Below are 24,304 nucleotides of genomic sequence, written 5' to 3'. Positions count from 1 at the left end.
TTGATTGATTCCAACCTACATAAAATACTATTTTACTTTTGATCTGTTTACGTACAAACATAGGTATATAAACATAGCTATCATGATAGATTCCATTTCAGTAATGACAACATTGATATCATTCAATAATATCACATTTTATAAATTTAAAAGGTTGATGAGATTACTAACCCACTGCTTTCAATATCTTGTGCAGGAGTTCGAAAACACTCAATTCATCTAAATACATTATTTTTTCATGTATTTCGAAATCGTCTTCCGACATTCAGAAACATCATATCGACACATAAAATGCGTGATTTATATCCTGGGTATAAAGGCATTCCAGACGATTTATATAATTTCAAAGTGGTAATGTTAGTTCACAAATTGGTAAATCCATGTATATATTTGTGGAATTTATTGAGGTTCTTGAGCAGAAAAACCCAAAGCATCATCAACTGAACAAGGCTGACGAGTCTCATATATTTCAGAAATATAGCAATGTAATTCCATCACACTACCACATATGTAGAACTTATGCATGCTTCTTCTTTTGTTTTGCTTCCCTGATCACCCAACACCCAATACAATACCATTCAATTCAGTTCAATCAGTTTAATTCAACTCGGTTCAATTATTTTCATTAAAAAAAATAAAAGTAATACTACAAGAAATTCATTTGTCATGTTATTGGGCAATGAAAAAGAAATGAAAATCGTGAAATATGATACAAAATATATATGCGGATGATTATATATCATGAAAACAATGTACACTTTGCAATGGAAACCAAGAGTAAATGATTTGTTATGAATTTTGAAAGCATTCTTATCCTCATCCCAATCACAAATTCTGCACCCACTATTAACCAATCTATAATTGCTTAAGCGAAAAAGTCTGAAGATACAAGATTTCATTTTAACAGGTGTGTTTTTTTATTCATTCTTTTTTAAATTTTCATTTCCAATCTATCATCGCATCCTTTCAGCGAAATTAGAATATTATGGCATAAGAGGCATTGTGTTGCAGTGGTTCCAAAATTACCTCTCAAACCGATCGCAGGTATTGTGCTACAAGGATAAGATATCCAGTAGTGGAACGATCTCATTTGGAGTACCACAAGGATCAGTGCTGGGACCAACACTGTTTCTATTATACATCAATGACTTACCTAGCTCATCTAACTATTTTCAGTTCAGACTATTCGCTGATGACTCAAACATTTTTCATACGTATCCCAAAGGTACAAAAGAAATTGATATGATTGACGTAAAAGAAAAATTGAATGAGGTGCAGAAATGGTGTATTGTGAATAAATTAAATATTAACTTGAAGAAAACAAATTATATGGTTATCAAAGGACCAAGACAACCAATTGCAATTAAAGGTGTGTTAACAGTCTCCGAAACGGTTATAGAAAGAGTACATGTAGCATCTTTTGTAGGAATCCATATTGATGAGACCTTGATGTGGAAGGATCAGATTCGATGTATCAACAAATGCATTAGGCGCAAAATTGGCTTGATTTTTTTAGTTAAGATACTTTGTTCCAAGGCATGTCCTCATGCTTTTATAATAAATTCTTTACACAATCACATATACTTTATGGAATTGAAGTATGGGGAAGTACCAACAGGAGCCATTTAAATTGTATATTTTTAGCGTTAAAAAAATGGCGGTGAGAGCAATTACATTTCCCCCCTTAAGAACAAGTTCTAGGCCATTATTCACCAGTCTAGGAGTGTTAGATGTTCTTGACCTGCATAAGCATGCAGTGTCAACCTTTGTATATGATCTACACAAGGGACATTTACCACATTCTGTAACGCAATATTATGAGCCAATGAATCATGCATACAGGACTAAAGGCAAAGATCATTCCATACTTAGACTCCCGAAATGTAAAACAACACATTGTATATTTCTATATCTTTTGTCGGGTCAAAGTTCTGGAATAGTTTGCCCAAAAATATTCAAGAGGAAAGAACAAGATCTTCATTTCGAAGAAACCTAAAAAATCACTTGTTAAATGAAGTTTGGTGATGAAAAGAATATTCAGATGTTTCGTTTAATGTACTCTTATAGTACAGTTACTTTAGAAGGGTAGACCTTGCAATAAGCATCTTAAATATACATGTAGCTATAATGGGAGAACCATTCTCGACTAGCACTTGTGCTAACTTTTGGTTCCCCCTTTAACAACATTATCTTCTGTTTTCTATTTTCTATTTTTTTTTCAAAACCTTTGTCTATGCATATATGTCTATATTACATACTTATTCATTCTCTTTGCCTTTTCAGTGATGAATGTGTCACAATGAAACTAAATCAATTACACGTATGTATACCACATGTATTCTTATATAAGATAAATATAGGTATGTAAAACATATGCTTGCATACCTGTAAGAACCTTGTATATCATTGTGTTCTCATAAACGATTTTCATGTTATCAAAAAATACATATACATAGATAACAAGACGTCAAACAATAGTACATTCTTTAAAAAATATACTCCTATCACAATCATATTCAGTATAAGGAAAACACCTTGTTTTGAAAATTGTACATTATGATCATTGACATTTCACTGAACTATATTCAAATCCAATATCATTGCCAGTATTGAACAAGACTAATGGTAGGGGATTCACTTCCGCTTTATTTCACAATCTACACACTGACATCTGATAGGGTGTCTTTGCAAAGTCCTTCGTAAAGAACTAGTATTCACATTAAAAATGAAAAATCAACCTCCAGGATGCAAAGCAAAAATCAACTTCCTGAAGCATTCACCAGGTGTTTTCATTGGATTTTATCGTGGTTAGGAACCGGAAGGAAAAAAAAATCAAAATAACGTAAGGTATAAGGTCCAATGGCCTCGCCAAATAATCGTCATATAGTTTACCATCTGCAGTTTTGGCACACTATCGTTATAACACTCGCGTTGAGTCGCGTATATGATATTTCAGTTTCCAAAACTTTCCTCAGGCGCCTCAGTTTTCATTTCAGAAGTAAGATCATCGGAGGAAATAGAATGGGTCAAAGTTTTCCTAACCTGTAAATGAAATCACAGATCTAATTTCAAACTCTTTGCAGTATCCTTCTCTTAATATCATTGACAAAATATGTGTTTATGTAAGTGTGAATTATTGATCTGGATGAAGGATTGAAATTCCATAACTTTCACCCCGTCATGAATCTTAAAATGGATGGCAATCTTTAAAAGGAACCATATAATGGAAATGCATGTTGACTTGTTCTGATTCATAGTACCCTCAACTTCACTTCTGTGGCCAAATGAAAATCTAAATATTATGTATTTAGAATGTTTCTACTTCTTCTTTTCAAATGAATGTGAAGAGATATAGTAGAAATGTTATTATAAATGTTATATCGTCGGCACAATAGACATACTGCTAAGTGACGATCAGGTTAATATGAATCAACAAGTCAACCCGATCATAAATCATAAAATTACTTAGGGACATTTGGTAACTCTCCTGAATGTAAGACCCAACAATAATCATGATAATAGCCAGGTTGCAAAAAATACCTTATAGTAAAATGGACTGGTCTAATGTCAATATACTGAGGGTAAGAGCGAAGTTAGGAAAGGATCTACCAATAAGAACTTTTTATAAATTAAAGTTGTTCTTGTGGTTAGAAAATATCCAACAAAATATTAAAGGTCCACAAGAATCTTATGAGTGCCTAAGGTTTCACGGCGATCAATAAATCGAAAGAATAATCTTTAATGTCGAGCATTTAACGTACTCAGGAATAATACTTTAAAGGACAAGTCCATCTTCATATACATGTGGATTGAGTGAATGCAACAACATTAGTGGAACGCATCAGTGAAAGTTTGGGGAAAATCTGACAATCCGTTAAAAAGTTATGTTTTAAGAGTTTTAAGAGTATGGAATTCTCTTGAAAACAGTCTCGAGAAACTTTAACAGTTGTAGCACTTTTACCTCTACGTTACACATTGTTTTTAGGTATTCCTATAGCAGAATGAGTTATGTGATTTACTCGTAAGCCCCGATAAAAGTTTTTTTTTTTATATTATCGTAATTATTAAATCTTTTTACTTATCTCATATACCTCGATGGGCCTATGCATCTCGTGCCTCGCCTCTAGTTGGTTTTGTCTCTACCAACTTCTCTTCCTCTGTCCCCCTTTTTCCTGTCCCTTTTAGTCTATTTCTGTTATTAACTTCCACTCTAATCTCTTTTCTCTCTCTTTTTGCCACATGAGAGCTGCCCTGTTTAGTGTGGTGTGTGGTGTGTGTGTGTGTGTGTATTTCTTGTTTATTTGTTTGTTTGTTTGCTTCATTTCCATCTGAGACGATGGCCCGATAGCACATATTCGTGCATAAGATGTGTCTCTCTCACACACAAGACCACTATTCGAAGAGTTTTATTGTAAAATGTGCTAAGCACCATTTTTTAACTTTTCAAAGTAAGTCCATCATATCAGACAGAGCAAAATATTTGTAACATAACAAGGAATATTCTATTAGTTATGAGTAAACATTTTTGTGTTTTCTCATTGTTTTGTTTGTTTTCCTTTATAGCAGCTTTAATTACAAATATCTCAACCTAACAAGAGTGGATTTAGCTCATTTTGCGATAAAGCTCTTCATTTCATTTCCGAGGGACTGAGTGTTTTGCCTCTCACTATAGAGGGGACAAAAAAAAAACCAACAACATCGCTCAAGGGACTCGGGAATCGAACTCGGTCCTTTGGATTGTTATTTATAGGAAGACGCGCTACCGACTAAGCTAGCTCCGCCCTGTTGTCTTTGGTTTTTTCTTTCTTTCTAGGGGAATTTTCTCTAGTTTTGTTGGTTTAGAAATGCATTATTACTTACTGTTTATGAGGAGATTGCAAAGAACAAGCTCGGCTTTTTAGCATTCCGTCCCATTTCCGATCAATTTTTATTTTGTATTGTCAGGAAATATAGCACTTCTTGCATCTCAATTCTTAGTGTTTTCCTTGATTACAATTTTGTTTTGATTTTGTGTACGTATATGTATATTCAAATGTCTATTTGTGATTGCATTGGAAATGAAATTAATTAAATGAAATGAATAAATGAACATGCTTTTACGTCGCATTATAATCTTGCTTTAACATTGCCAGATGTTATGTAATCATGTACTGATATTTAGCCACGAACAATTTAAAAGAATGTTTCCTCACCTCTTGTTGACAATAAAGCAAGCAGAATGAATAGCTGCTGGAACATTGTCAACTCACAACACCGCCTACCCTCTCTGTGTAGGGAAACAAGGAAATGAAGAGGTGACGTCACTTCCGGCACTTTTACGAAGTGGAGGCTGGCACAGCCATGAGGTACAATACGTACAATGGTGTTCGTAATATCCGGGTTCAATCATTATGTATATCCAACATGGTGACTTGTTGGGCAGGGATAATGTCTTAGAAAATTTTTTCGTCGATTATGTTATGAAGGTTTTTTTTTTCTCACTTTCTTACTCTTTGTCTGTTTCTATCTCTCCCTCTCTCTCTCTCTCTCTCTACCTATGTCTTTCTTTCTTTCTCTCTCTCTCTCACGGAGTAGTCTTTTATACATTTGAAGATATCAAAATTATAGAAAATGCCTTTAATTCACTAAACAAATCAATTCATCTTCCAGCAAATTGAATTCACTATAGGTCATTCAAACGATTAACCTTCGTTTTAGATGAATTCACAAGAACAAATAGACCAACGAAGCAGCAACAATGTATAACTATTTTGAAATACAAATTGCAATATAAAAGTAAGAATTTACAACAGAAGTTTCACATACGGCTGCTTGGCGAATTTCAGATGTTTAGGAGTGTCATATGATTCACATATTGGAAATGTTGAGGTTTACGTCTATTGCAAATGACATGGATGGCATGTACAATAAAATGGCGATTCGCACGTAAGTTGATTTTATATTATCATTGTACCAACTGTGCTTTGATTCGTCTGCAAACGTTTATTGCTTCACACTAACTATAGCCATTTCAGATTTCTCAGATTTACTTGAACTGCCAAGAAATTTTGTGGTGTGCCGTAGGCCGATAGTTTCCCTCAAGTGTTCAACATAAAAACAGGAATAACATTCAGTTCAGAACAAGTGCACATACATTACAACGACAATGATAATTATTCATACCTTTCCTTCATAACGAGGACAGCTGATCGACTCAAAAACACTTTAGAATCCTTGGTAGTGCACGATGTGTGTTATGCCCTGCTCCACCAATGAAGGGAAATTCGTTAGATAGACCAGGAAGTCATTCCTGTACACTGGCTTATGAAAACAGTATACAGCTTGGTAGGTTGAAGAGACAAGACTTAATGCCAACTCACATTGAGAAGGAACGTACTTTTGTGCTCTCTCGCGACTAAAGTGCACATGGGACTTTCGTTTTAATTCTTCTATGTAAGGTCTACAACTACAACAAGTACCCGGCAATGCACGGGGGGGGGGGGGGGGGGGGGGTGGGCGGGGGTAGGAGAGAACGTAAAAGTAAGTGATTTGCCATACCAGCGGTATTCCTGGAAATTAAGTTATAATGTTACAAGTTAAAAGGACTGTACGTTACTGGTTGAGGTGAGGATTCAGGTATATAACATTTTTGGTGAGATAATGAAAAACCTCTTATGAAAGAGAATGTAATTCTAAGAAGGATTAAACGTTTATTTGATGATAATTGGCCTTGAAATGGCTGAGAAATAAAAAAGCGATCCTTATAAAGTTGACTGGCCATGCCTTTTATTAGGATCTCTTTGTTTTACCTTGTCTTATATCTCAGTCATTTCAAAACCGATTTCCATCAAAAAAACCTTTGATTCCCCTTAAACTTGTATGCTCTTTACCATTTCAAAGAGTGATTTCTAAATATCTCACAAAACATATTGCAAAATGTAACAAGAGGAATCCTCACCTCAATCAGTACTGTCCCTACAGTCCCTTTGCAAGACACAACTATAAAGAACGGATCTGTGAAAACTTGATCAATTCATGGGACAACAGAATGTGACAAATAAGTCATTGTCATTTTGTACAGTTGAATGCCAGTAATTTGAGGCACTGTAATTTGATAAAAGGTGCTGAGAATACGGGTTTGAAAGTCAGGTGACAGTGACGACCACGGAAACAGAATTGATGAATACTTGAATATCAATATCAGTTAACGAATTGATTAATCAATAGACTCAAGGGGATGGCTAGTAACTGATCAGTGGGAATCAGTGGGAATGCTGGGGGATGATTGTTCCAATTCTTGTGGGATTCATTTAAGAGTACATTATATATCTATTGTTGTGTGAACATTATTTGCTTCAGAACGGTCTCATATTCAAGTAATGTGCAGTTTAATGCCCCGTCACTGTACAGGCATGCTAACCTGGAAACAAATAGAAACTGCATGTCCTGAGCATATACATACATTTACAAAGGAAGAGAGAAAGAAACGTAAAGAATACGATCATCTTTCTTGAATTCTTGATTTGATCACAGATGAAAAGCAGTAGAGGGATGAATTCTGAGCAATTCAACATGATTGTAGTACCATCCCCCTGATCTATTAGTGAACTTCACCCTTTGGCCTGTAAACGTATTCGACTTTTAGCCCCCCCCCCCTTCAATTAACGGTTCCAGATTACTTCTTAGAATTTGTTGTTATTCCCAATAGCTGATGAGAAAATCAGGTTATCATTATTATGCATTCTCCATGGATACAGATTCCGGTTTATCCATTCTACGGACGCGATCCGATGGCGTTTTGCCTTGGCAGATAAGGGGAAGTCCCTTCTTTCCTCCAGAACCTGAAAACATCGCTGCAAACACCAAACAACTGCACACAAAATACACCGGGATTCGTGACTGGTCGCTGAGGGGCACCTTCCTGTCGAGCTCGACCAATCACAAACTTCGTCACTGTCACCTATGGTTGACAGCGCGCGGATTTCTAATAGAGTAACAACATCGAGCAAGTTGCACGATCCGTCGTGCGTCATGCGTCGTGTCTGTCGTATGGCAAGCCTTTTTTACATTTAAAGTTAATTTCTGATATCACAAATTCCATTTTGTGATATCAAAAAATCAAATTTTTGATATCAAGAATTCAATTTGTGATATCAAGAATTAAATTTGTGATATCACAAATTCCCGTAAGTGTAGCTCATGAACTTAATTTGTGATATCAAGAAATCGAATTTGTGATATCACAAAATCCATTCTTGATATCACAAATTCAATTTGTGATATCAGAAATTCGAATTTGTGATATCTAAAATTCAATTTGAGATATCACTAAATGAATTTGTGATATCAGAAATTCGAATTCTTGATATCAAAAATAGGTTTCACGTGAAAAACCAATGGTAATTCGTGATATCACAAAATGATTTTTTGATGTCACAAATTCAAATTTGTGATATCACGAAATAAATTTGTGATAACACTAATTTGAATTTGTGATATCAAGAATTCTTATTTGTGATATCACAAATGCGAATTTCTGATATCACAAATTCCATTTTGTGATATCACGAATTGAATTATTGATATCACAAAATCGAATTTGTGATATCAGTAATTCACAGGGAATTCGAGAGTTAGTTTTGCGCTGAAATTCAACTGTGAATTCGAGCGTTAGTTGAGCGCAGAAATACACAGGGAATTCGAGCGTTAGTTCAGTGCAGTAAATCCCTGTGAATTCGAGCGTTAGTTGAGCGCAGGAATACAAAGTGAATTCGAGCGTTAGTTTTGCGCTGAAATTCAACTGTGAATTCGAGCGTTAGTTGAGCGCAGAAATACACAGGGAATTCGAGCATTAGTTCAGTGCAGTAAATCCCTGTGAATTCGAGCGTTAGTTGAGCGCAGAAATACAAAGTGAATTCGAGCATTAGTTTTGCGCTGAAATTCAACTGTGAATTCGAGCGTTAGTTGAGCGCAGAAATACAAAGTGAATTCGAGCATTAGTTTTGCGCTGAAATTCAACTGTGAATTCGAGCGTTAGTTGAGCGCAGAAATACACAGGGATTTCGAGCGGTAGTTCAGTGCAGAGAATCGCTGTGAATTCGAGCATTAGTTTAGCGCAGAAATACAAAGTGAATTCGAGGGTTAGTTGAGCGCTGAAATACACAGGGAGTTCGAGCGTCAGTTTAGTGCAGAAAATCGCTGTGAATTCGAGCATTAGTTTAGCGCAGTAATACAAAGGGAATTCGAGCGTTAGTTTTGCCCTGGAATTTAACTGTGAATTCGAGCGGTTTTGTTTTGTTGTTGTTGTTGTTTTTTTAGCGCAGAAATACACAGGGAATTGGAACATTACTTTTGAGCTGATATTCAGATGGAAGGTATACTACTGCTAACTTTTTTTAGAACAATGTTCAAAATACCAATAACTGTATGTGAGAGATTTACACATCCATCATTCCCTAAATGATCGTCAAGGTATATTCGATGAATTATTGATACAAATCAATTGTTTTGCAACATGTTATCATGAATTCAATGACACTATGTTCACTTAGGGCCCACATTTAATTCATCGTTTTGGTCCTGAAATTGTCATCTATAAACATTATTGTTAATTATGATACATTTTTCATGTGGTAATCCCCTTTACAGTATGACTCTTCCACCAAATCGATGATAATTATGTGTGGTTGTATGTGTATGTGTGTTATAAAAGCATATACCATGTGTTTGTATTGCGGAGGACCGAACGAGGGCAATCAACCCTCTGGTCTGTGTATGTCAGCAGCGGAGAATAAGAGAGAGAGAGGGAGAGAGAGAGAGAGACTGTGAGTCATGCGGGGTGCGAGAGGGAGTCGTAAACTTGCCAATTTAATGTCCACCACTGGCGTCGGCTTGTGGTCACATAAAGCAACGTGTTTCTCCTAAAGACATTTTCTCACTCCTCAAAATCAGTCCTCCAGAACAAAGGGGTGTATCCATTAAGACCAATAGTGTTGGGTGTACAGTTTGCCTGCCCCAATATGTTTATGATTTTGTAAAATAATTTAAAGTGTAATCATATAGGCAAGTTTATTCAAGAACAAAAACCGGGGAGAACAAAACTGGAATGCACAAGCTCAAAAGTCTTCAGACCAGATAAAGAAGAGTGAAGATATCCAGATCATATGAGGAGTTTATGCAGCAGTATGCATGGCAAACAAACAGTTAGAATTTGTAGTAAGAAAAAAGCAGTGGTACGAAGGACTTCAATTTTGTTAATCTGCGCAATGAGAAATCTCTCTTATTAACTCGGAGGAGTAACAGGGGGAGGTCGGGAGAGAGTATCTTTCACATGACAGAGTAAGGAGAAACGCAAACAAAAGTTCCCTAAAGTCAACCAGTCTCTGCCAAATCAGTGGCGAGAAATGGAGAAGAAAAAGAATATAATAATGACTTTGAAGTAATTGACAACATATCAATAATGGCATTTTAGATATGTTGCTAAACGATTTATTTTCATCGATTCTTTTAAAACCAATTCCTAATCACTTTAAATGAAGACGAGTTGCCAAAACTCTTCATTTAGGTTTTTTTTTTTGTAACTATCGTTATATACTATGTAAAGATAACACCTGAAATTCCATAGGAATATCTGCGCTAAACTAATGCTCGAATTCACAGTGTATTTCTGCGCTCAACTAACGCTCGAATTCATTGTTGAATTTCAGCACAAAACTAATGCTCGAATTCCCTGTGTATTTCTGCGCTCAACTAACGCTCGAATTCACAGTTGGATTTCAGCGCACAACTAATGCTCGAATTCCCTGTGTATTTCTGCGCTCAACTAACGCTCGAATTCACAGTTGAATTTCAGCGCAAAACTAATGCTCGAATTCCCTGTGTATTTCTGCGCTCAACTAACGCTCGAATTCACAGTTGAATTTCAGCGCAAAACTAATGCTCGAATTCCTTGTGTATTTCTGCTCTCAACTAACGCTCGAATTCACAGCAGAATTTCAGCGCAAAACTAATGCTCGAATTCCGTGTGTATTTCTGCGCTCAACTAACGCTCAAATTCCCGTTGGTTTTCTGCACTGAACTAAAGCTCGAATTCCCTGTGTATTTCTGCCCTCAACAAACGCTAGAATTTACGGTTGAATTTCAGCGCAAAACTAATGCTCGAAATCAAATTATTTCTTTCCGAAAGATATGTGCTGAAATTCCATGTAAATTAATGATATCACAAATTGGAATTAGTGATATCACAAAATGTATTTCTTGATATCAAGAATGTGAATTCGTGATATCTCGAATTGAATTCGTGATATCACGAATTCAATTTGTGATATCACTAATTCGATTTCGTGATATCAAAAATTGGTTTTACGTGATAAACCAATGGGTATTTGTGATATCAAAAATTGACTTTGTGATATCAGAAATTCGAATTTTTGATATCACGAAAGGGAATTCGTGATATCAGAAAATCTTTTTAAAAAGTAATATGGCTTGCCATACTGTCGTACACACATTGTATGCAAAAATAAATTAGCTAACTGCTATGGAACGCCATGCAATGCAAAAATTGTAATCAGGTATTTTGACTGCAAAATCAGCTGTAAAGCAAGAAGTGAGTGAAGGGGGGGGGGGGGGGGGTAGATGAGGGGGGTAAGTCTGCCCGAACAAAATTGATAAAACTGCTGTAACACGGGTACTATAGTCAAATATTTTTATACTGTGTCTTTGTGTTTGTGTAGGTAGCATTTACAATAAACTGTATCAACACTGCAAAATATCATAGTGTCCTCGATTTCGGTCTACCTTTCCCATTTTCTAATTATGCCTATCACCCTCTTTCTCTTTCTAGGATTTGGGCCTATGTATTATCGTCATTCGTATTTTCTTACGATTTCTAGCATTTCTTCCACTAAATTCTGGTATCTCTCTCTCTCTTAACTAAGGTAGTGTACTATTTTCTGATACACGCAGAAATCGATTGGCGTGAATTTTTCCTGTGATTCTTAGCAGCAAACTGACGATACAATGCATTCCATAGTGACGATGGACTGGTTGCATGCACCGTAACTCCACGTTTGCAGATAAGCCCATGGTTCCGTTTGACTTCGATATATATAGGCCTATATATATATATATATATATATATATATGTATATATATATATATGTATATATATATGTATATATATATATATCTATATATATATATATATATATATATATATATATATATATTATATATCACATATATATAACCCTTCAGTTATTCCTCAACACTCACATTTATCTGTCTACCTCCACTTCTTGTCAGTTTTCCAGTGAAAATGTTTGGGTTACATACTACCATGATTACATTTAGGGGGTGTTGCAAGTAACTTGCAATTAATTTCAAAACGACTTTCTTGCAACACCCCCTTAGTATGTGTACATTGTGTTAATAATAATATTTTATTTCTATGTATATGTGATAAAACAGCGGGAAATGATTTTGATATTATGAAAGTTTGTTGCTCGTATAGTTGATTACTGGTATTATCATCATGTTTTATGCTCGGATTGTACACACTACCCATGATGTAACTAGACTTTATAATGAAAAATATCATGTATGTGTACTGATGGTAATCGAAGTATGTCTACTCGATCATTAATATAGTGTTTTCTAAAGCAAGAAGTGCGTGCATATCAGCTATTTAAAAACGAAGTCACCGTCGCAGTTATGTACTCTGTGTCATTTAAACCGTGGGAGCGCAAAAAAAAATCTAGGTGTGGAATTATCTTCCCTGTTATTTAGTCCACACAAAGACAACAACACCACCACCAACAACAAAATTATTTCATTTTTCTGGCTAGTATCAAACTGTTTGTAATTTAAGGATCCCGACCCCTTGTGTTTCGGGGACGCGGCTGTTGGGATGTTTATGGTTCTCAAAGAGAAATTCACGCATGTGCAGAGATAAAAACCCTGGTGAGAGATTTTTTGTTTGTTTACAATAGCACATTAGAGACAAAACTATAATTATTAAAAGTTTTTTGCTGTGCGTATTGGTAAAGGAACGACAACTCTTGATCTGTGGTTTTCGCAGTTGCTCTACATAGACAAAGGTTTTGGCCCAGTGCGTGCAGAAGATAAACCCCTGATTAGGGGTTTCTAATCTGTTCATGCAAAATGAAAAATTTTTTTGACCAGTAATTTTTTAGTTGTTCGTGTAGAGCTGAAACACCTAATCATCTGAAATGCAGAGTAATTATCATAAAACCCCAGACAGAGATACTGTAAAACATGATAAAGTATATTCGCGGCATGAAATTTTCGCGAATTGGAGCCGACAGCCTTTTTCGTGGCATGAAATTTTCGCGAATTGCCACTGGCGTTCAATGCATGTAGTGTAGACAAAAACTTTCGCGTGCATTTTAATTTCGCGAATTTCGGCGCTCGCGAAATTCGCGAAATTAAAATGCACGCAAAAATTCCTCGTTTTACAGTAAAACTGCTGATTTTACTTTTTTTTTTTGTTACACCACGGGCGTTCCACACTATACACTAGACGATGCGATATCAATCGAATCGGAACGGACAACGCAGTTTTTTAGCTAGCTGCATGCGGATGCCAAATGCGGCGGCGGCACCCAGGTCTAGGGAGATCTCTCTCGGACCGACCTGTACACCTATATACCTGCACCCGGTACCCGCTGCCAGCTCACGGCGTGCGGCGGCATCGCGATCGTCATTCTGCCCCCGAGCTACCAGCCAGATTCTGCATGCATTGTACCCGATTCTCTGTTATTTCAAATGTCAGAAGAAAGGACAGAAACTCCGGGAAAAAGTCAGGAGATTTTGACAAGAAATAGAACTAGAGCCGACGGAGCTGAGTGAAGTTTCAAGAGCGGTTAGGTTAGTGGCCCGTACATGTACGTAATGCAGCAGCGTTAGACAGTCTACAAACTTGTAAATGTATTCTTCGTGTCAGAATGTCTGTGTGGTTACTTCCTGTTACTGTTACCCGGTACCTTGTGTTTGGATCGTTGTCTGCAGTACTCCAGTAGTCTACAACATTTAGGACAAAATCTAAAGGTCTAACGTTAGAATTTAGTAGAAGAGTTCTAACGTTAACGTAGAATTCCTGTAACGTGTTAGGCTGTATACCACTGTAAATAAAATTTACTGTAGAAACTAACTGTTTAGTGTTAGTCGCTCTAGCGGGCTATTGGTTGTCGGTGACAGTGTTGTGTTGATGCCAATCCAGCATGCGATGGCTGATGACTTGACGAGGGAGGGCTCTTCTAATGAAGAAGGGTGGAACATGAACGATGGCTTCTTCGTCATGCAGACTTCTTCAACTGAGACAGGCTCGGACTCTAGTTGAGGCCGTCACAGATGAAAATATCAGGTAAACGTACACTTATGTAGATACACACCACTTCACTTGTAAATATGTAAAGTTGTCTTGTAGCTGCACACTTTTATTTGATATAACGCTAGAACGATTTTTGATACCGTATCTAATCGTGCTTCACAAAAGACTAGAAAATACCTGATTACAGGAAAATTTACCTAAAATGTCGAAAGGTACGCAGTAGACTCTGCAATTGTAAGTCACACCTATTGAAGCAGCCATACAGAATGTCAGCAGTAACACTAACGTTACAGTGTGAAAGTACACTAGCGCCCAAAATGTCTTCAGCTTTCTTGTTCTGTCTTGTTTTGTTTGTGTGTGTGTGTGTGTGTGTGTGTGTGTGTTCGTCTATACAAACGTACTTTTGTCCCATTGTTTGAATCCCAGAGATATCAAACATAACCATAGACATGTGTTCTACCTGTAAGTTGTAACTTATGTTAGGCCTTGCCAGCCCTCGCCCTGTCGCTTCACACGGCGTTTGGTCAGGCTATGATTTTACATCAAGTGTTGTTATGGTACAGATGCATGACATGTACATTGTACACATACGAGTTGGAAATGTGGCTAGTTAAATGGCTCCTCAAGGGAGACATGTACACTCTTCAGTGGCTGCAATCTAATTTCCAGAGTTTACACAGGTTTTTGAGATTTTTTATGTTGGAAGAATCATTTATTGATATTCAAATGGACCCTAGAAAGTGGTAAATTATCCCAGCTCAGAATTGTGTATATTTCTAATGAGTCCTTTAATACAAGCAGGACTTTGTCAGGCACTGTAAAGTGTGCATTTATCAGTGATTTTACAAGCATCGTTACATTTACATGTACATTGCATTTCTCTTGCTATGAAAACAGTTTGATTATCTGCCTGCTGGAGGAGGATGGCGCTGCTCCAAATCTCATCCTGCCATCGGAGGGCGTTAGCCCATTCCATCTTGCTGTAGGATCAGAGTCCAGACATGCACTGCACATGACATTGCTGTTCTTGGAGCATGGTGGAGATCCTAATGTAAGGTACGAGATCCTGCCTTTACAATGTACATAGCCTTAGATCTGCTCTGGCAGTTACAAAAACGTGTAAGATTTCCAAATCCCTGCCCCCCCCCCCCCCCACACACACACACACCCACACACCACCACCACCACCACCACCACCACCACAACCTTCAAAGTTAGATCAGATTGTCAAGTTGCTATACCATCCCAACCAAGTTCCTGCAAATTTCATTTTTTTTTAAATATATCATTGCATTTACAGATTTGCATGCTGTGAAAAGAAACACAAACAACAAAAAACAAGAAGCAAAAGCAGATTATTTCTCTCTTCTCTGAGGAGAGTTTGGTATTTGTTAACTTTTAACATGATTGGGAGCTTTTCAATACCTTCAGTCCCAAAATGATGATGAGGCTAAATGTAAACCTCCCGTAAGTTTCAGAGTGCTCCTGAGTAGAATCTCACATCCTACTCATCAACATAATTAGATTGTTCACTCGCTTTATTATAAAGGTCAACAGAGGGATTGACCCCGGTCCATGTGGCAGCGTCTTGGGGGCGTTTCCAGGCCCTGGAGGTGCTGCTGCGCAACGGTGGGGACCCGTCCCTTCAGGATGAGGACGGGAACACGGCCAGCAGCATGGCCAGGACCAACGGCCACTGGGACTGCATCAATCTCCTCGAGTCTTGGCTCGTCGACTTGGAGGAGGATGAAGAGGAGGAGGAAGAGGAGGAGGAGGCATTGGTAGACACTAGACGGATGAGAGAAACGTTGGAAATGGCGCCATCCTGGCAAACTTTATCTCGCGAAAATAATACATCAGGTAAGTGCTGAGGAAACGAAAGTAATAAAATGCAAACCATCGCCAAAGGAGACTTCACCATACATTTCAAATAGAATGTGTAATCACATAAGAATGTCAAAAATGTATCTTTCAAAGTTACGCTGCCATGGCTATTAGGCCTATGTATTTTGCTGATACAGTACACTCCCGTTACAACGAACAAGGTTATAACGAAATTTCGTTGTAATGAAGTAAATCTTCTGGTCCCAAAATTATCGCCATTAAAGTCTATGGTACAAAATTAGCTTATAACGAACACGGTTATAGCGAAATTTTCGTTATAACGAAGTCTTTTTCGAGCGCCACTGACAAAGAAAAACAAAAGAAATGTGCTCCGTTATAATGAACTGAGGATCGCTTTCGAAAATACGTAGCGGAACAAGCATTTATAGCGTCTCTGCATGGGCGAACCCATCACATCTCTGTGTGTTCGCTTGGTGTGTCACGCACAGTTTCCGAGGGGAACTTGCGTTATTGTAATACAATAATCTGAAATTGAATAATTATTTGTTTTATTGTTCACATAGCTTTCCAGTGTATGACAAGTACTTATATTCAACAAACAGAATATGATATATGCGTGGCTTCCTTGTTTTCGTTATACACGTGTATATTGTATTTGTTCAGTTATAATGAAATTTCGTTATAACGAAAGAAAACTGCCGGTCCCGAGCATTTCGTTATAACGGGAGTGCACTGTAGCATGTATTATACACACACTACATGTACTTACAGTGTGCACAGACATTGTACATGTTGTACAAACCTGTATGTTTCAATGAATGTTTATTTTTCTTATGGAGGTGAGGCAAATTTTTTTTTTTTCCTAAAACAAATTTTTATTAAGTGTGTTCTCATTTGGACTCACAGAGCATACACAAAGACAAACATACGGTAACTTACAAACTGTATCATGCTAAAGTTAGGGTGGGGTCCTACATGTAAATGTGTTATTTCACTCTCAGACAAAAACACTGTAATCATGGTCAAACCTTTGAAATAGAATGACAGTTATGTCTCAAAAAGCCTTCACACAGTACAACTGTATATCTTTTTTCTCTTTTGTTTTGACAAATTTGCCTCTTCCTACCTCCGTGTGAATGTATTTTAACATTTAATATCAACAGTGTTTTGTTTTAACATGCAGTATGAACAGAGCACACATGCTATCATACAGTGTGGCTGATTTACTTGCAAAAACACTTGAATTTTATGACTATGTGACATAAGTGCCAAGTCTGCATTAAAAGATACAATTGCTCACAAGCATGTTGATCAATTGTGACCCGCTACAACAAAAGGATCCTAAAGTCACTGACGGCTGAGCTGAGAATATCGAGTTTGAAGTCAGATCATTAAAGTCAGTCAAAATGATCAGATTTCTGTTTTCGACAAAATTTTGTAGTCTAATGTATCGTCTATCATCTGACGAAATTTGGAAGCTAAAATGATCAAAGGAAAGGCAAGAAATTAGCATTTTTCTGGGCCCAACTTTCAATGGAACAGTAATGTGTCCGAAAATTTGGATTTAGCGCTGCAGATAGACTCCGCTCCTAGCAACGAGGGAGTGATCTTATTGGTCAGTGTGTGGCATCCTGGTTACTGATTGGTTGTGCGTAGACTGCTGGCGCTAAGCATGAATGAACATCGCGGAGGTTGCTAGGAGCATACTTTCTATTGTCAAGAGGTGAAACTGTCTTGCCTCCCCGTAATCATGATAGTGGTGGAAGGAAAACTTTAAAGCCTGTTTTCTCGAAACACTGATTTCCTAAACCCTCGACATGTGCTAATAAAATCACCTACAATGTATATCTCCGCAACGGAGTACTTTTATGAGTCGTGTTATATGTTAAATTAAGGAAGAAGAGTGTGGGAATAATGTCATGTCATTTTTTTTTTAATCGTCTTCCCCTGACTTTCGGATCCTTTTGTTGTAGCGGGTTACAATTAGAAAGATAGCAATAGAATGATATGTAGAAGTGATCTTAACTCTCAATGATTTTTGATGTGCTGATTCTGTTCTGACACTTAACAGGCTTGGGTCCCTACAATGAAAATGACCGGCAGTCTTTCTCAAGAGAAGATTCCACCCGGGGCTGTACGATAGAGACAACTCCTCGCCAGCCTTCTCCCACCTCAAGAAGCAACCAGGAAGCATTCAACTTCACCAAGGATGCAACCTGGAGCCCTTGTTCAGTCACTAGTTCTATCATCAGTTCCACAGACGGAGACACAATGACGAAATCATGTTTGAATGATCTTGACACTGTCAGGGATGAAGATAATGTGGACTGGGAAATAACGTTTCCTAAGCATGAGACTGCCCTCACAGACACGTTGACATCTTCCTACGTAGAAAACACCCTTGATCGTGCACTTGAGTCATTTAGCATCTGTAATTACAGTCTAACCAGTCGTAACAGTTTGTCACCATCAGGGAAAAGTTCAAGTATAAAACAAGGCGTCCAGTCCGAGTGTCTCAGCAATGTGTCAAAGGTTGACGTTGCTCGTGAGTCCCCATACCGTAGTGACTGCAATGACAACTGCCTCTGTGATGATGGGAGTCCACAGGAGAAAGCAATAGACAGAGAGGCAAACATTGACTGTAATGACAGTAATGATTTGTCTGACTCGAATGCGGAAAATGATAACAATGCATCTTGGGGTGATGGAATGCATGGGGGCATTGGTTTGGATGTCACCTCGCCAGATCACACTGTGTTTTTTCCCAAAGCAAAAGCAAGGGACCGGAGGAAAACTATGGCAGCTTCCCTCCACCGTCCTCTGCCACACCTTTCACAACTGGAAGATGATTATGAGGAGGAATCTTGTGACTCTGACTCCAGCTCTGGCCCTGAAGATGTCATCGATGATGAAGAATTCCAGCAGTCAGATGACCCACAAGTTGCAGAGAGAAGTGAGCAGGAAGCTGCAGGATACTTGTGTGCAGAGTCAGGTGAAGTGCCTACAGCGCTAGATCCAACACCTACGACTGAATCAACTGTATCTGGTCGTGAGATTTCAGTCAGTCCTCTCCCAGAAGATAATTCAGGTCCATCAGAAGAGACCCATCCAGAATCATCAGACTCTTCCGCGATGTCCTTCCACACTGCACTTGGTCCTGAGCGAAACCCACAGGAAAGTGCCCAACCATTGGCATCCTCCCATGCTGTGTATCGCGATCGAAAATCTGGCGTATCGCTCATTGAGCAACACTTCCCGCCCGCTTTGGGAAGCGATTCTTCTCTGCTGGACTTTAGCATAATCAGTGACCAGACGGTAGTGTATGACTGGACCTCGTTTCAGTCAGAGAGCCTGGATTCGGACCAGCCAGAGAGACTAGTGGTACCACCGGAACTGGTGAAGCTATCCAATGCAGAGATTTTGGCAAAGTTGAAGGAACTTGGTGAGGACACTGGTCCAGTAACTGCAACGACACGCTCGGTATACCTTAATCTCCTGGCGAGGCTGTTAAAGGACGATGGCAGCAGTGCTGCAGAGCGGTCGAGTCGGAAGCAGGGACAAGGGAAAAACGGTAAGTTAAGACTGGTGTGCTTTTCAAGAACCTACAGTAGAAATTATGCATTTGTCTACTAGATATGCTCAGCAATAATCATACAACATTGAAGTGATTTTGCTGAGCAAATTTACTGTAGTGTAGCTACCATTATGCAGTGTCAGATAACATGTGCCCCACTTGAACAATGGGAAAAAATGTAGTTGTTATGTGGCATGAATACACTAAAAATGAAATTTTCATATTGATATATAGGCCCCTTTTTTCTCAGCAACCCTAGAGATAACAAGTATTCTCCATTTTTTTTTTCTGGAAAATCCTGCCTAGCCACACTTCCACATCTTTAAAACTACAGGTGTGCTTAATGGAGCTTATGATTGATGATTATATTATTATTTCTACACACACACACTCACATATTGTGCATTGATTGGCTGGATCTCTCTCAGACTTTCACTACGAACTTGCTGGGGTGCTGAACGGCACAACGCCCATCCTTGACCGCTGTGGTATGGAGATGCAGATGGTGAGCCAGTTCCAGAAGCCCGATCCAAAGAGGAAGTGGAGGGAGGGCAAACTCAAGTCCTCTTTTAACTACCTGTTGCTTGACCCCAGGGTGTCCAGGGATCTACCAAGTCGGTCAGTGGCCAGTTGTATCACCCCTTTGTCCCGTAGACCAAACAATCCTCCTATTTTAGAGACCCATCCAGTTCATTCCCTGTTTGCAGCTCTTAATATGTAATACAAAACTGTAAAAGCTCTTTACCCTAAGAAGGGGGGGGGGGGGGGGGGGGGGAATCCCCCCCCCCGACATTTGTTACTATAATACTGTAATGTAAAAAGGCATTGTCATGAGACTTCTTGACTTTTGTTTGTTCAAGTCTCGCGCAACATTTAGGACCAAATTTGCAATGTCCGCACTTTCTTTTTTTACAAAGCCACGCACATTTTTGTAACTCCATGTCACCCAAAAAAGGGTTAATTATCCTTGCCGAAAGTGCTATTACTCTTCGTACAGTCCTATATGACTACTATTTATGACAATAATGATATCATTAACACTTGTAATGCTCTGGTATTCATCATGAATAGATGCCCATGGCACAGAGAAAGGCAGATGAAGAGAGATTGGAGAAAAGAGATGAAGGAACTTTCTACATAAAATGCTTGTCTAAAAACAAAAACAACATTAAAAAAAAGGCTTTGAGTGAAATCTTGAAGTTACTACATTGTGAGAGAGGACAGGTTACCTTGTGGGATTCATATGTCATAGAGTGTCCCAGGGTCATCCAAATTGGTCAGTAGTCCATAATCTGCTTCTCTCTACCAGAAAAGAATAAAACAAAACAAATTGTTTGTCTTTGTCTTCCCAGTGGAATTTTTATCACAATTAATTACTAATACAAGCAAATGCAAATGTTTGAAAATTGGTGTCTGCTCACACAGTGCATTTCAAAATGATTCTTAGGACAATGCTCCTTTGCATCGCTGGAAAGCTGTTCATAGTGAACAGTGTTCATGTTTATATTTGTGGTATAGATTGATTGCCAAGATTGTAAATGATGCAATTGTAGACTATAAAAGGACTCACTTTTATGGGGTTGACCAAAAACGAAATCAAGCATGCAGTACAGCATGATGGTGTTTTGAATAACTGTCATGGGTATTGTATTGATATGTACTGTATATATCCAAATTTGAATAAATACAGAGTACCCACCACATGCTATAAGGATTAGAAACAGCACTGGCTGTCAGGCAGAAGCTTGATGGTCTAGTGGATAAGACGCCTGTCCGGTGGTCAGGAAGTTGTAGGTTCGATGCCTGCTCAAATGTTTATGCCCATGTTTTTGTTTTGTTTTGTTTTTGTTTTGTTTTTTTGGTCATGGCTTCGAATAAAACATTATTTATGTCGATGTAGGACAATTTGTCAATCAGTTGGAAAAAGTACTGTGTATTTATCATTGTCTTTCATCAATCACATGTAGATACCCAAAGCTGACTCTCTTGGAGACGTTTACAACATTCGTCTCTGCCATCTTCTACGTGGGGAAGGGCAAGAGGTCGCGACCTTATGCTCACTTTGAAGAAGCTTTGCATCACAAGAACAAGACCATGGCCAAGAAGGTATGACAGTGCATAAAACAGAGTGTGGTAACGTTTCACATGTTTGATGATCAGACGTAAAGGCACGTTATCTCTTTTTTTCTCAAGCTTTTAGGGTGATGGAGAGGTTTCTGTTGTTGTTTGGTTGTCTTTATTCATTGTCATTAAAGACATAGGCTCACATACTTTGTTGGTGCCTGAATAAGAGGCATAGTGGTTGAATGAGAACTGTGCATCCGCATTAAAAAAAAAGCAAAGTTAGTGATTTCATGATACTGGTGTCATAGCAGGCAGTATTTTGGTGTATTGTAAATATCACAGCATCAATCAACGTACGAAAATAGAACCTCCCCAAGATATGTGAGATATGCATTATATTGCTTGTCACTGCAGAATCATGACACCAGGAATATGTGATGGATGAAATAAATATTTTTTGAATGTGATAATCTCTTGAAACTCAGTGGAGACGTACATTGCACAGAAAACATGTTATTAATGGATATTTTTGCTCACTCTCTTGCTGCATTTCATGACAGAGCAATACACAGTTTTGTGGCATAATGCACATGTTTCTCTTGTTCTCTCTCTCTGTCTGTCTGTCTGCTGGCTGTCTCTCTCTCCAGCCGGGTAAGAAAGTTCTCCACATCTTGGACATCTGGTCGGGAGGAATGGGTGTTATATCTCTCCACATCTTCCAGAACGTCATCCCCGTGGAAGCGTACACGAGGGAGGCGTGCATGATCGATGCCCTCGGTGAGTCAGTGGCTCCATGCATGGCACTGAGTTGTATTTCTTCAGGTTGTCCTTGCAAATATTTGAAATTGCATGGCTTTGGCAAAGAAAGAGTTATAAACTAGTGATATGGATCCTGATCAAATAAGTGGCTGAGACCTGCCATGTGACCAGTCTTTTATTTTTTGCCTATAGGCCCGAATATAGCTTTCACCGGGCGTCGGTATACTACTGTCTGCTACTAACGCCTGCTCATCTGCACTCAGTTAAATGGCCTGTGTATTATGAATAGATCGCAATATGCTTTTTGTATAATGTTTGTCATATCACAAGCTATAGTTTCTTCTTTGTCATAAGGCAATAAAAGTATCACTTTGCATAGTCTTGTTTCCAAACTCATACTCTGCAGTCCTTTTTAGCTGCTGAGCAAGCTCTTCTACACGTAGTCAACAGATGCTATGTATGTATCTCATCTATGAAAAGGATAACTGCTTTGTTTTTTAAGTCCCACTGTGAAAGTCTCACTAAGTCCCACTGTGAAATGCTCACCAGAGGTTTTCATTACTGCTTGATTGCAATGGAAAATTGGTTAAAAATCATTGTGAAAAGAAATTTTCATTTTTGACATGAAGTTCCTCTAAGAATTTCCCAGATGAGTACGAAAAATTGATGTGCATCAATAATAATCCTTTCATATCATTAACTTGAGTATGCTAACCAGATACTAGACAGTAAATTAAAAAAAAAAATGTATCCCAAATGTATCCCATTCCATCACATCTATAAATGAAGTTGCATAATTGTGCCTTCACATGTATGTCTTTGGAGTGTCAAACAAAATACTTCAAAATACAAGATGTTATATTCGTCAGATACACTGAAAATATAACAGATTGCATTGAGTTGTGAAATGGAGTGTTTATGTGTTCACATATTAAAATGATCCTACTGACATTAGCATTTCTTTCCTCATCCCCCCATCTTTCTGTCATGCCATCATGCCATAGGATTGACACGACTGACAAATGCCAAGCGGGGTGACTACTACGGCGTCTCTCACTCGTGGACGGGAAGCAAGAAGAGGCAGGTTGGTGTGCACCTTCTCCACAAGGCATGCCAGATATTCCTCATGGAGGGCGAGCGGCAGATCCGACAGTCAGATATCGTCTCAGGCCAGTGAAAATTTTAGCAGTTCGCTGCTGGTTGTGCTACTGTATATGTGACCGTGCACCGCAAAACAAACAAAAAGTCGCACCCCTTGATTTAAGTGAGGACTCAAAAAGGTGAAATGGTTCAACCAAGTTAATCTTGAGTTTTTCATATTTTCTAAAGAGCTATCCTTCTTCTACATTATTCTTCAGTTTGGTATCTTAACATGAATGGCAAAGTGTGTTTTTAGCAGTTTTCTATAACCCTTTTGGGGGAAGACTAGAATGATTAGGTATGTCTAGAGGCCGCTTTTCTTGTCTTGAAATCCATTTGCACACTCTTCACTTTCAAGTCTAATATTTTTTGAAAGGATGATGCTACTGCTTTGAAAGTTAGCAGTAATAATGGGCAGAATGTGCAAATAGAACATGCTCAATTTGATAATCCCTTCATTGTTGTTGCTTTGATGGTTTACATCCTGTGTTTTTTCCCCTTCATGGCACAGCTAGCACGGCTTGGTAAAGATTAAGCGCCTGAATAGACCGTGTACTTCAGATCCTCTTTTCTCATTTTCACACTTTTCC

The 24,304-nt window shown here is 38.2% G+C and overlaps 2 protein-coding genes across 2 annotated transcripts in view; one reads left to right on the top strand and one right to left on the bottom strand.

Annotated features, from left to right (window-relative positions):
- The window catches only part of LOC139719758 (uncharacterized), a 46,599-nt gene extending 40,312 nt beyond the window's left edge, over positions 1-6,287 (bottom strand). Inside the window, exons 1-2 of the mRNA XM_071631474.1 lie at positions 6,163-6,287; positions 5,193-5,266 (exon numbers count right to left, since the gene is read on the bottom strand). Coding sequence (XP_071487575.1) covers positions 5,193-5,266; positions 6,163-6,173 — 85 coding nt within the window. The 5' untranslated portion in view covers positions 6,174-6,287. The remainder of the gene's footprint in view (positions 1-5,192; positions 5,267-6,162) is intronic.
- Positions 6,288-13,746: 7,459 nt separating this feature from the next.
- LOC139718720 (uncharacterized) lies at positions 13,747-23,751 on the top strand. Its single transcript, XM_071630501.1, has 9 exons — positions 13,747-13,886; positions 14,222-14,365; positions 15,230-15,388; positions 15,882-16,192; positions 18,249-19,748; positions 20,180-20,369; positions 21,719-21,857; positions 22,463-22,592; positions 23,579-23,751. The coding sequence occupies exons 2-9, from the start codon at positions 14,286-14,288 to the stop codon at positions 23,749-23,751; spliced, it is 2,682 nt and encodes an 893-aa protein (XP_071486602.1). The 5' UTR covers positions 13,747-13,886; positions 14,222-14,285.
- The last annotated feature ends 553 nt before the right edge of the window (positions 23,752-24,304 follow it).

Source organism: Diadema antillarum, unplaced genomic scaffold (assembly GCF_040938485.1).
Source record: "Diadema antillarum isolate AM-2024a unplaced genomic scaffold, OU_Dant_1.0 scf00000000, whole genome shotgun sequence".
NCBI lineage: Eukaryota > Metazoa > Echinodermata > Echinoidea > Diadematoida > Diadematidae > Diadema > Diadema antillarum.
This window is presented reverse-complemented; position numbering and strand designations above follow the sequence as displayed.